Raw genomic sequence first — 14,512 nt, forward strand, 5'->3', positions numbered from 1 at the left:
GGGTGCTTGTCGAGTGATCTAGGATAGTGTTTGCTTTGATAAGAAGAAGGGTGGTCTTGGTGTTTGAAATTTAACCCTTAGCAATTTGCGGATATTGGCAAGCTTGTGTGGCACATAGCTTGCAACAAGTAGTCTTTATGGTTCACATGAATCCATACACATTATATAAAAGAGAATAATTTGTGGGTTTTTCCTCTTTAGTACATGCAGTCAGGGCCAGCTATGTAACAAGAGCTACATGAGCGACGGTTCACGGCCTCGTTTCTTTAGGGTTCAATTTTTTAATATACTCACTTCTTTAAATATATACTATTTTATTTAAAAGAGCAATACGCGTAAGTCATTGTATGATTCATGTCAATAATTTTCATAAATAATAGTTAGTTATTACCTTGTTAATCACTTCATGGTAGTGCTTTTCGATTATGATTTTTAGTTTAATGGTTATCCAAAATTATTTGCTATTTTCTATTTCCGGGAAAATCATTGAACTTAGGTATAAAAATATTGTTAATGTTGTTTTTCATTGATTAGTTGGGTTAAACAAGCAAAGTAGTGTCTTGTTTAATCAAAAAAACTAATATATCTCATTGATATTTACAAATAATAAACCATACACTTTCGTATTTTTATTTTCGCTCAGAAACCCTAAAATATCTAAGACGGCTCTGCATGCAGTTTGTGCAGGTAAAATGTATTTAAAGTTAAAGAAAAATGCTTGTTTTAGGTATTATCTCGTGGGATAAGTTTTTGACTTATAAGATCAAGGATGTTTATGGTTTTATCTGAAGTGGTAGGTTGTTTGAAGTGTTGGTGATCCTAGTTGCTCTTGAACTATTGTGTTGTTCTTTGTAGTTATGGTTTCTTTGGCATATGTTGGCATGATTTTATATCTTTTTAGTTTTTTCTTTGTTTAACCAAATTTTTTTGGTTGGTGAATTTTTTTATACCTTACGGGTTTGGAGAAGCTGTTATATATGGTTTATCTCCCTTCTCTTAAAGTTTATATATGAAATATTCTTCTTTAGATGGGAGAAAATCCATCTTAGATTTATTTGAGCATAATCAAATGAAAACAACTAAATTAGTTAAATCGTAAAAAAGCACAAAAAGGATACATATCTCATTAAATGGAGCACATATTCAAGGTAAAGGGGTACAAGTGTGTTGTGAGTTCTAGGTTTTTATAGTATTTTCAAAAATGTCACTAAACGTATGTACTCCTTAAACTAAATATGTTACCTAATTTCAAAGTTACAATTATTTACCAAATGTCACCAAAGTTTGTACCCTATAATCTAAATTTGTACACTTTTTTCAATTTTCACCATTTTAAGTGATTTTTCGTGATCCTCTTCAAATGCACATGCGCACGCACACACGTGCACCCTCTCACGCACACACTCACACCACACACACATGTAATCAATGGTGACTATCAATGGAAGCTATAGACTAGCTCCAGCACTGACCCCAATCGTGCACAACCGAAAAAACTTTTCAAAAGGTAACTCATCTTAAGATCGCTCCCCACAAGCACGTTTAACTATGGAGTTGTTACAATGCATCTTATTGAGATGGATAGTCTATCAATTCTTTTTTAATTTCAATTCCAGATATCACTCACCCACTTAAAAATGCAACTAGACGTTGCACCTTAGTTTCAGCCACAACTACAGGATGTCTCTGATAACGATTGTTACACCTCATCGCCATCAAATCAATGGTGACTATCCAGTGCACTTTGGTCTCACTTACACGCACTTTAGCCAAACATACTTAATTATGGATTTCATGATGTCAGACATCAACTATTTTAATTTATATGTATATAAAGATATTAAAATCCATAATTCACTAGATACCAAGAAAGCAAAAGATATGAAAACTAATTTCAAACAGAAAAAATATACGCGATTCGTGAAAATTAAATCAAAAGAGAGAAATACCACAACCAAAAAAGAATTAGTTGTAGAGTTTAAGAAACAACCCAAAATAAAGTGTCAAATTTATAAAATCAAAAAAAGTAATAAAAGTAACATGTATTATCAACCCTTATTGAAAACACACAGCCTTCAGCATGACCAAAACAGGAAATTTATCTTGAACAAACACTAAAGGGGAAATGCCTAATCTAACCTTACAGAGTCACAGTAATACTAAAATCAAGAGTGCACGTTATTATTATCATATTAGTCTGACCAATCTATCATATACTATGTCCCTTTAAGTTCAAATGTCGCTCTGAGTAGCAATCTCGAAGAAACAGAGGACTCATGAAACAAACCAAACACCAATCTCAAATATTCAACTACGCTCATCAGAGTAAACAGAAAGGCTCCTGTCAGATCTTGCCTGCAATACAAAGAACGTTGCTAGTTCAGAAAACAAAAGCAACACCGAAGTTTTTAAGAATGATTTTGGACTGAATCAAAGGAATCAAGTATCATACAGCTGGTGAACGAGATTGACTGGCGCTCCTGCTCAAGCTGCGACGAGCTGGAGATCTGTAAAGAAAAATGAACAATTCAAAGTCAAAGCAGTGCAACCAATTTAGTCGTTTGTCCGCTACCGCAGATATTCATGAGTCAGACACATTCCACAGGATGATTTTAGGAACTTAGTTTGCCTTTTACTCGGAATGCAAGAGATAAAAAGGATTGAAAAGGAACCCAAGACAAGAGTGGGGAAGATAACTATTTCAGACCAGAACAACAAATTCCAACCTTACCATCAAGTCAGCTTGGTGTGGAATTGCACGTTTCACCAATGAGTACCAACGAGGCCCATAGCTAAGGTTCGCACTCAAAATGCATAGAACATTGTATCTACCAACATCCTTTACCGTAAGTCCTACCAAGTGAGTGTTCCATAACACTATATCACTTAATAACTGAAAATCCATATCCTTCTTATTGAATCACCGATTCTGCCAGCTCAAACCCATGAACCTCCACCAAACATTATACCTTTAAGATCTAACCAGGCATACGCCCCAAATATCCAAATAATTTACTCAAGTCATTTCATTTGTACTTAAATTGGTCCACCTTGGCCGGAAATGAGCATATAGTCCAACGTGCCAAGAGATCCAAGCCCCTACGTCCAATCCCCAGACTGCCGCAAAGAGCTGGATCTAAGAAGAAAAAAAAAGAAGACAAAGCTTCATAAACATATTAAAACATCTAATTTGTTTTAAATAGGATCTCGTCTCAAACAAAACACCAAGGTTCACGAGATTTTTATGGGGATTGAGGGGGAAAGTATTATGTGACAAATTACGGTAGCACTAGAATTCCATTTACTCTTCCAAGTTCATCGCACATGTAAGGTGTAAGGTGAACCTTATCTTCAAGTATCCAATTTAACGACACATTAAAAGAAACGAGATAAGCAATGAATTCGACATCCCTTGTTCTGCGGCTTTGTTCGCAAAAACAATGTGGGAAGCTAACTATGACACCATCATAAAGAAAGATACAGAGACAAAACAAGTGAATGGCCCTAAGTCCTAACCACAACATTCCAATAGTAAAAGTGTTTCCACGGGCCAAGAGCAAAAAAACATCAGAGACACATGATTTCAAATAAAATGGAATATTATAGATGGAATATGGGTGCCAAGATTCCAACCCTTACAAAATGCACAGATGCAAAGGAAAAACAAACATAATTCCAATGAACTCAAACAGACGTTTCCCATTAGACATATTAAACTTTTTTTATTCGAGGGTAGGCTAGAGAAACCATATAAGCAAAGAGGAGGAGGGAATTTAACCATAGTTAATGAGAATCGAACCCTTGTCACAAGGATTTTAGGAAAGACCTTGCTTGAACCACTCGGCTAACCCGAGATTCTCCAAACATATTGATAAGCCAAATTGACACTTAAGTCAAAACATTTAAATAATGCAACTACATGGAGATAAAACAAGGACAAAAGAAAATTTCACTGAAGTAAAAAAGATGAAAAATGACACAACATACAGAGCTATGAAGTAACAGGTTATAAATATCAGAAATGAGTGTTGCATACTTGGGGGCCTTTCCTCTACATATTCCAAGATCATCTAAAGTAGCAACATCCAAAACTAAAATCATTGCCCAACACTCATAATGTATGTTGTGTACTCTAGTGATGCTACTACAGTCAAGTTTGTATCATTTATCCATCATTGGTCAACATCAGGATCAATGTCCATTCTTATTAAGTGAAGTTTATAGACTTATAGTAGCATGACTCATTAAATCATTTATGTGAAGTTGTGTACGCTTCTTGTTTATGTGAAGGTGCTGATGATGTCAGTAAAAGAACAAAGGTTAATTGTAAACACTCTAGGTAAGATTGCATAATCTAACCCCAAACCCGCCTAAGAGTGAGCCATTCGACATTCAGGTAACGGAACATTGCTGTTCAATAACAATCATACCATCAAGTTTATATTATATCATTTATATGATACTAGCGTGTGCCAAGACTCTCAAACAACATCGATAATAGTTGATGACCCTCAAACAACATCCAGCACAGAAATGTTAAATAATAATTTAACCATAATATTACTTTACTTGAATAAAAGTAAGACGGCAAGAGTCCTATTAATACATTGTAATTCAAAAACATAGAGTGCACAACTTAAATTTCCTCTCATTTGAGTAAAAAAATATTTGTCCAGCTTCAAACTTGGCCATATTGATTTGAGGAATTTTGGGTCTTTTGTCCTTGGAATTCCCCTTGTGCTTTGTATGCGTTTTTAGGATATTGAATCCAACTTTATTTTTCAAAAAAGAAATATGATTTTACCATGAGGCAGAATTAACTCTAAAAGTAAAACATATAACATGAATTTTACCGCATAAAAAAGAAAAATTGTCAGATAGTACCCAACAATAGTGACTTTTTGTCGGGAAGTACGTAGAGCATTTTGTAGAAAAAATCCTAGAAATTCCATTTTCATTGTGAAACGGTACCTATAAATGTTTTCCATCAATATGTCCGTTAGTTTAATCACATTGAACTCACGTGCTGTCTGATTAACAAAATAAAAAACAATACTCCTTTCACTATTGTTCATCAAATTGAATACATTTTTAATTAATTTACGGATATTTGGGGGAGTTGCATTTATATTTCTCTCAGTATTCCTGTTACAAACCCCTGTTTAGATTTCTGCTATTAAATTTACCTCCGTACTAGCTAAAAATTGGGAGAAACTCTCCTCTGAAGTGGGCATCTTTGGGCTGAGCTTTCTACTGAAAACGAAGAAGATGTTCAACAATCATTTCCTCCATTGGAACCCCTTCAAAAGCCGAAAGTGCCAATAATTGCAGAGAATGTCGCTCTATCTTTAGTAACTTCTTTTTATTAGAGCTAATTTAAAGTTGAAACAAAATATTTAACAAATGTTATATAATGAAACCCCAAGAATCAGACTACCAAATAAAGTTGGATTCGACTTATTTTGAAGAAAAGAAAACGTAATGAAGAATTTGACTTATTTTGAAAAAAAGGAAAACCTTAATTATCAACATGGTATTTCCTTGTTTAATGGTGGTCTTGATTCTCTTAGTTCCATCGCCGTTTTATTTCCATTTCATGGTTTGGTAAATGAAGTTTGAAACTTTTCATCAAGCTATGTTTTTTCAGATTTGATCTTTTTTGGATTTTCCTTAAGTGGTTGAATTTGTTTATGTATCTTGTTTCTTGCATTAGCGAGATTTTGGTAATAATTTTTTTTTTATTTTTAGAAATTTAGTTATGAGGAATAAAACCCTTTTCTTTTGAGGTAACTGAACATTTTTGAATCGCTGTTCTGGGGTTAGAAAATGATGTTCTTTGAAGTTTTATGAATTTTAATATTTGTTTGATAACCAGTGAAAGGACTATAGTTTTTTAATGTGTTAGCTACATAACACGTGAGTTCCACATGATTAAACTAATGGACCTATGGATGGAAAACGCTAGTAGATATTCACAATGAAATTGAATTTTCTAGGTACTTTTTGACTAAAAAAAGGTTCTAGGTACTTTTCAACAAAAAGTCACTTTCTGACAATTTTTCCAAAAAAAAAATTTTAAGTACACATCTTTCCATCAAAATTAATCTTAACAGTACATAGTATTGCCCGTTAGGGTTGCAGACAAAACCTTCGCTAAAATTTTAGTTAACAGGTATAGAAGCAATATAACTGAGATAAATTATGCAATATTTCTAAAATTATTTGATAACAGAAACTATGATTCCAAAACCAATTTAGAATTAAAAAGTATGAAACCAATACTGTAGACGCCTCGAGATGATTTATCAACAGAAGGTATGGAACATCAACATACCTAGAGAGAGATCGAGATCGGGATCTCGAAGGAGATCTAGAATAAGAACGGCGTGAATTTCTTCTGGGAGATATGCTGCAACAGAAAAAAAAAAAAAAAAAAAAAAACAAAACAAAAAACAAAAAAACAAATCAGCATGCTTTCATTACCAAGGAAAAATGTAAATAAATTACATCTTTAAAAACCAAGCACCTGTAACTGCGACTTCGACTATAACTACGACCACGACTATAGCTTCTGCGTCTGGACCTATCGTCTGGGCTTAGACTCCTTGAGTATTCCTTCACCTATAAGCAAAAGGATAAATGTCACAGAAATTACAAAAGAACAGTAAGGATCAGATTAGAAAAATCAGAACTTCTGACACATACACGAATATAAGCACGAGAAAATGCATTACGGAATTCAGAATCATCCAACTTCCTGACCTGCATCAAAGTGAATGGCTTGTAAATCAGAAGAAACAGCACCAAAGGATAAACTAAATCTAACAAAAACATTAAGGATCAAACTTACAGCACGTTTCATGTCATCATAATTTGCATAATCAACAACTCCAACCATACCTGCAAAGAGACTACTCGATCAGATGAAAAGGGACAACTCTAAAAACAGAAACACAGTGACAGAGCACATTATCTCTACTGTGCCGGAATCTACAATCACATATGCTCCCTGGACAATAGGGCTTACAAGGGTGAAGAGTTATAAGATGACCCAATATGAGAGCAAACGTAACTTAACCTTTTCTCATCCCCAAGTTATAGCTCTTCCCTCTCACTAGAATGCTCGGCAGATAGAAAGATGAGAACACCAACAAAAACGCCTAATCCAGGAGAAAGAACTTTTAAAGGACTACTCACTAATTAAAAATTCTTTAAAAATCAATGACAAGTCTATCCCACTTTATAGAACATTATGGAAAGTTAGCCATATGTTCCTTGAATTCTCTTAAAATACTTTATAGACTTTTACTTAAACAGATTTTGTAGATTATAGTTCATATTTATATGAATTTAGGTACTCATTTAAATACAACAATAATTATTATTATTATTATTATTATTTTGGGTCTTTATTCCCATCAAAATATTATTTTGAGTCTTTATAGAACTATCTACTACCGGAAAACAAAATCAGATTCGGAGCATAAGTATGATAGCAACCTAAAGCATACACACATACTCACTTCTAAAACAAATAATTCACTTCCACAGATGCAAGAGGCACTAGGAAGCAGAAGCCTAAGGGTCATAAATGAACTTACCACCATATCGTCGATCCTTGTACACATCTGAGAAACAAACCTCACCAGCTCTTCGCATGTGATCCTAACAAATCATGCAACAACGTAAAATAAATCAGAAAAACCTTAAAAGTAGATGGGGCAAATACCATTAGGGAAGGAAAATTTAACATAACACACGCACAAGACACTAAAAGCAAAGCACACCGATCTTTAAATTCCTTCCTAGCTGAAGGGAGAGGCTCACTAACCTTCAGGTCTTGCCAAGAAGCAGATGAGGGAAGTCCAGTGACCATAACTGCAGAACCACCGAAATTATAGTTTCTTGGAGTTGTGAAATAAAAACAGATGTTGCTAAATAAGCAAGACTAACCTCTATAATCAGTATGCTTGGGTGCACCACCTCGACTACTGCTACTGTAACTGCTATGGCGGTCTGATGATGGATGTCCTCGGCCACCATGAGCAAATTCCACCTAAGATTGTATATCACCAAATGTCAATAATGCAACAACAGACAGAACACAAGAGAGGATCAGAATCATTGCATCTACTGCAAAAAGATAATCAGGATGATGAAAGATACCAAGATACCTACCCGCAAACGATGCCCATCAAAGTCATACCCATTGCGACCATACACAGCATCTTCAGCATCTCGTTCATCTTCAAACTGTAGAAAATTACGAAAGTTAAGCAATAAAACCCAAGAAAACCAGTGCCACCCTGTTCACTACTTCCCCAACCAAAATACCCCTCACCTCAACAAATGCATAACCTGGAGGCCTTGGGGGAATCTTCAAATCGATTTCAACAATTGGGCCATACTGCATGAGGGCATAAAATAATTAGTAATAAACCTTGTTTTACATGGCTACCAAAAAATGAATTACACAAATTAATAACAGCCAATTTAGACCCTGGCTTCAAAGGCACCCCACTACAGACAGAAACAAGATTGTTTTTAATCAAAGGAAACTATTATTCTCCTTAACTCAAGCCCAACAAGACCTTAATAATTACTAGGTCAAAATTCACACAACACCATCGCTCTGAAAAAGATGGATGGTTTTAATCGATATTCCATTACTCATTTCTAAGAAGGATAAAACTCAAAAGCTAACACCTGTATCTAAATTTATGTCCTACAATTCCCCATAGTTCTTTCCAGATCCTCGTCTTCGTTAATCCTCCTTCCTTTTTCCACAAAGAGAATCATCATGATTTTCATTTCCTAAGAAACTATCTAAACAAAGTGATAGACTTTCACGATCTAAACAATAGGAAAAAGCATACCACAGAAAAATGACAATGAAAGACAATTCTATTTCCCAAAAATTGGAAATTCTGAGTTCACCCATTCAGCATATGAAGAAATTAAAAATCAAGGACCTATCCTGTAATAAAAACATTAGAGGAAAGATGACGCTCTGAATTTCCCTCCTCCAGCATTGGAGAGAGAAAAAATGGATCCCCCTCATTGCTTCTTACAGGCTCACAGCCATTTATACATATGGGAGTGCACATTTATTTATAAAGTTGGATTAGAACATTTATTTATAGAAATGGATCCCCCACCCTTTAACGCAATTCATAATAGTGTTTGTCTCTTCTTTCTTGACACATTCTAAATGTTCCTTTAACGCAACTCACCTTAATCATTGAGCCATATGACAAACTCATAATAAACAACAGTTAAGCTAGAAACGAGATAATTAACAACATACATATTCAAAGTGAAAAAGAAAAATCAACAAATTTTTGTGAGTCATTGTTCTCTTTCTTAAATCATTGAGAGGGAATCAAGCCTCTTAATTTAAACCAACTTTCATGGATATATGAAAAACGATTCAACATGAACTATATAGTGTGCATTTAACTGACTCAATCATTTGAATTAAAACTCTTGCATTGTTGTTTTTGTTGTTGCATTTATGATAAACAACATATAAGCTACATGCATGGTTAATATTGCATCTAAAGCTAGTTGCTCAAGTAGAGATAGTAGCATCCTTGCAAGAGTTCATGGTGAGATGGCCAGGGAGCAAGCTTGGGCTAGGAAGCCACAAGCTTGGCAAGAATGAAGGAGCAATATGGTCGCCACCAAGGCAACAACGCAACATCAATGAACACACAACATCAATCAAATGTTAGGCATCGCGAGTGGTCCAAGCGCGCTAGTTCATATAAGAATATATTACAAATATGGCTTTGTTAATGTGATTGTCTAGTTTAATTAGAATTTAAATAGTTTTGCAATTACATTCTAATAAGAACTTTTAACACACCTTCAATCCCTATGAGAAAGGACCAAATGACTCAAAAAGCTCTCACACATTTGAGTCATATTGTTCTTTCACATATGAAATCAGGGAGTATTTAGCATTTATATTCACTATAGAGGTAAAAGATCTTGGAAAATATAATCTCTTTCAACTAAGTTAATTGTTTAAGTAATGTAGATACTCACGATAAAGTAACTTACACAGTAAGAGATCATTATAAAATGAGTTTTCAGCATTGCACGGAGTGTTTATATCCCTACCCAAACACTTACTATATGTTCAAATAAACTAAAACACAATTCTATTACACTCACTATAAATTGAGTACTCCTCAAACAACTACCATTTATATTGAAATGTGAACATATAACGAGTTATCATGACAAACAATGCACAAATCCAATTGACTCATTTTATATCACTATTTTTTTTCATTACACCTTCATATAGCAATTGCAATGCTTACAAGACAATTTTTATAAAAAATAAGACTCCCTCAATCCCATGTCCAAAAAAATTCAATCGAACGTTAAGCTTTCACGATATTGAACATCCCTTGATTTGTTCTATGGAAACTTTCAACTTAAATGTAATCATAAAATGCACAAACAAACCTATCGAGTACTTGGCTTAAAAGATTGCAAAAACAAAGTTCGAAGTTCATTTGAGGGACCATTCCAAAACCATGAACAATTTAAATAACAAAGTTGATCGACTCTATGCATGAACTTAGGGTTATAACATAAGATAGCATATGTAACCCCATAAAAATGAGCTAGACTAATACCCTTTGTAAACTCTTGTACGTTAAAACATAATTGTTCCAACAATATTTTCAAGAATACGAAACTGATGCAAATCAAGTGCACTATTTAGTTTCAATTTAAATAAAAACTTTTTGAATCTAATCACCCTCAAATTATGCAACAAGATGAATTTATCATATAGCTGAGAGAATCTTGAAATATGTGTTCACAACATAGTAAGCAGAAACCTAAAACTTCCAACAGAATCTCATTCCGAAGCCTATATTTCTAAAATTCTAGATTATCATTTTCGAAACTACATTCCCCAAATGTTTTTGATCAAGCCCAAAACCACATATATACCAAATCCCTTGTCTTTTATGTCCTTATTTTTTAGTTATTTTCTTTTCTTATCTTTTTTACTCATTGTAAAATAAAATTGTGTCTATATTTCTTACATTTGAAAAACTCTAAGATTAATGTTTTATATCGGATCAAATTCGTCTCAGATAACATTAGTTCAAAATCAAATTATGCAATAAAATTCTAATATAACATGAAATATCATATGGATCGAAATATTTCCTCAACATATTCAAATTTGAGTATAACTTTAGTTTTATAAAATTATAACAATAAGAGTATAATTTTAATTTTTGTATAAGATGATGAATTAGATTTGTTTTATATTTTCAATTATTTTGAATCTCTTTGATTAATTGTGTTATATCAATAAATCTACTACACATAGTATATTGAAAAAATTGTGATTATTAATGTGTATCAACTTTTCTTGAAAATTTATATTAGAGAAACAATCATGTTATACTTTATTTGTTAATGAGAATTTAAAAATTAATTCACGTATGTATATTCAAGTAAACTCCGCAACCCATATTTAAAATTCGAGATTCACCCCTTACTCAAACAAGACAAAAACTGCACAAAAAATCAAGGTCATTACGAGGCTACATAAAAAAGTAAAAGAACAAACCTTGTAAAAGATATCCTCCACTTCTCTCTCGCGAATATCACCAGGAAGGTTACCAACATAAATTGTACGATAAATGCGTCTTGTCATTTTCCTTCAACCCTTCAAAAACTTCAAGCCTTGAAAAATTCTACACAACATTAATTTCACCACTATTAAAACCTTCCAAAAAGAATAAACATATGAACAGAAAACTTACTAGTAGTGAATCAGGTACTCTAATTCCAAGTCTAAAAAAAAGAAAAAAATCTTTGTTCTTGATAGTTTTTGAAGAACATCAACCTATGTGATCAACATAGTGCAAAAATATGATAAATGATCGCGATCGCGATAATGAGAGTGATGTTTTTATCATGATAATGCTCAATTGGATACCAATTGGAAAAGGGCGGGAAATGAAAGAAAAGAAGCAGAATGGCGAACTATTTCACATTTTAAAGAAAAAAATCCAACGAAAAGATATGAAATGAAAACAGAGTGATCTTCCCACTCTTCCCTTTCCTTTCCCTTTCTTCCCCCTTTCTGTAACATCTCTAAATTCCCGTACGGTAATCCTCTTATTTTTGCCCTATGGAACTACTAAACCAACTGATAATTAATTCAGATGAGTCACGCCAACTTAACATAATCAAATGCTCATCAAATAAGGGAATCAGTTCGACTCCAAGTAAACATAATCTCTTCTTATCAATAAGGGAAGTATTCTTGCCTTCTACTACAACCTCTATTCTATGCATCTTCACCACTCTAAGTTTAGGCCTTTAAGGGTATCATAATCAAAAGCTAATCATAAATATAGTTTACTCTCTAATACTCTCAATAGTTCCAATACAATGCATTGCATAGAATCACAAATATTATAAAAGATCAAAACAAATGCATATAATAGTTAATTATTGTGTGTACATACTGCAACTACTATTACAAGGCAAAAGTCGCAATAATCACCCAAAACAATGTTTTACTTTCCTCTCATGAACTAGGTACCTTTACCCAATTTAAGATAAGCTTTAAGTTATTACAGACAGTATGCACTTTAGCCGCTCGACTTAGTAACATCATGAATCAACTTAGTAGCGAGGTACAAAACAAGTTTCTTACCAATTTAACAACAAAACATACCCAAAAAAATTCTTCTTTAATGACAAAGATTTACGATGTAGTGATAATTAAAAGGCAACTACGAAAATTTATAAGGGTTAATAACATTTCATATCTTAACAACAAACAACAAACGAGAACAAATAACAATACTTAAATTTGTTTATGACGATCATTGAAACTACTACTAAGTACACTAAGCCACTATAATGATTTTACTAGCAACTATGTTATCAAGAATAAGCAACCACAAAAACACGCCATGTCACCATTATTTTCAATCCTAATACAAACCCTAACTAGTCTCTATCTTTGATTTACACATGGATTTTTACTCATTTCAAAATCAATCGTCAATACTCAATCAACTAGAGAAGTATATCCTTAACAAAGACATAATTAAAAGTTTTAACTTAAAAAGAATGCTCGCTCACAATTATTTGAGGGGAAAAAGAAGAGGAAGAACCGATTGTACGGATCCTTCTTCGCGTGGCTGCTGTGCGTCGAGGTCAGGGACAGGCTGGTCACGCGTGGCCCTGGGATGTCTGGCGTGTGATGCTAGTTACGTCCTGTGGTTGTGATGGCTTGAGGGAAGATGGGAAGGAGTGCGAAGGAGAGGGGATGCCGTGAGGAAGACGGGAAGAAAGAAAGGGAAAGGGAAAGGGAAAGGGAAAGGGAAAAAGTGAGAGCAGAGGCACGAGGAGTTACGGAATTATAATTTTTTTCTGTTCTTTTTTTTTTCTTTCAATTAAAACGTTAACCCATCGAGTAAATTTATCACGAAATCTTAGGCGAGACCGTGTCATTTGTGAAACGATCTCAAATTAAAAAGCTTATAAACTAAAAATTTTTATTAATTGGCCATTAGCTCAAGTATAAGACATGTCTTATGATGAAATTGTCTTATATAAGAATTTGTGATATTTTTTTTACCAATTTATAAATTAAAATGTCAATTTCAAAAGTAAAAGACCAATCTTAAAACTTAAAAGATAATTTTTAGGATTTGAAATTGACATTTTAAGTCATAAAATTTGACATTTTTCAAGACTTAAAAGCTCAATTCCAATACTTAAAAGACTAATTTAAAGATTTAAAAGACCAAATGCAATACTCAAAAATTTTCATTTCAACTTTAAAGTATGATCAACTCAAACATTAAAATTAATATTGAAATATTTAAAATTCACCTTTTAAGTCTCGAAATTGTCTTTTTAAATTTTGAAATTGTCCTTATAAATCTTGAAATTAGTATCAAAAAATTAAAAAATATAAAAGTTAGTGGGTCTGGGCCAGTTGCACGACTTAGGCCCTCTCATGGAAGAGTTTCTAATAATCTCAACTAATCTCTTAAGAAACTGTCTCTTATAGACACAGTTTTTCAAGCCCAACTCATTTACATTTTACAATTAAAAAAAAAATTTAAAAACAAACACGCGTTTCTTAACTTGTTTTAACCTATTGAAGTTGGTATTTTAACCTGTTGAAGTTTATATTTTAACCTATTTGAGTTGGTAGTGAACCTATCAAAGTTGGTATTTTGGAGCTCGTGTTATAACTTGTTAAGTTATTTACCAACTTCAATATATTAAAACACAGCTTAAATAAGTTAAAATATCAACTTAGGCAACATAAAACGTCAATTTAAACAGGTTTAAATACCAACTTTATTAGATTATAATATCAACTTCAATATGTTAAAATGACAACTTCAATAGATTAACAACTTTATGGGTTAAAATACCAATTCCAAAAAATTAACACACCGACTTTAATAGGTGAAAACACATACACAAACAGGTTAAAATA

The 14,512-nt window shown here is 33.1% G+C and overlaps 1 protein-coding gene across 2 annotated transcripts; it reads right to left on the reverse strand.

The window, feature by feature from the left end:
- Nucleotides 1-1,316: 1,316 nt before the first annotated feature.
- Nucleotides 1,317-13,437, reverse strand: LOC130817464 (serine/arginine-rich splicing factor SR30-like). Of its 2 annotated transcripts, XR_009043807.1 has the most exons (14): nt 13,138-13,419; nt 11,606-11,732; nt 8,342-8,407; nt 8,179-8,253; nt 7,954-8,056; nt 7,832-7,878; nt 7,602-7,665; nt 6,851-6,900; nt 6,706-6,762; nt 6,527-6,621; nt 6,335-6,409; nt 2,732-3,136; nt 2,453-2,507; nt 1,317-2,355 (listed from the first exon to the last, which is right to left on the reverse strand). XR_009043807.1 is itself a non-coding variant. In XM_057683183.1 (13 exons), the coding sequence occupies exons 2-13, from the start codon at nt 11,690-11,692 to the stop codon at nt 2,308-2,310; spliced, it is 822 nt and encodes a 273-aa protein (XP_057539166.1). In that variant the 5' UTR covers nt 11,693-11,732; nt 13,138-13,437; the 3' UTR covers nt 1,362-2,307. The 2 variants fall into 2 exon arrangements, 1 of the variants encoding a protein (XP_057539166.1); XM_057683183.1 differs by lacking the exon at nt 2,732-3,136 and having other exon boundaries at nt 1,362-2,355; nt 13,138-13,437.
- Nucleotides 13,438-14,512: the final 1,075 nt, after the last annotated feature.

Source organism: Amaranthus tricolor, chromosome 7 (genome assembly GCF_026212465.1).
Source record: "Amaranthus tricolor cultivar Red isolate AtriRed21 chromosome 7, ASM2621246v1, whole genome shotgun sequence".
Taxonomy (NCBI): domain Eukaryota; kingdom Viridiplantae; phylum Streptophyta; class Magnoliopsida; order Caryophyllales; family Amaranthaceae; genus Amaranthus; species Amaranthus tricolor.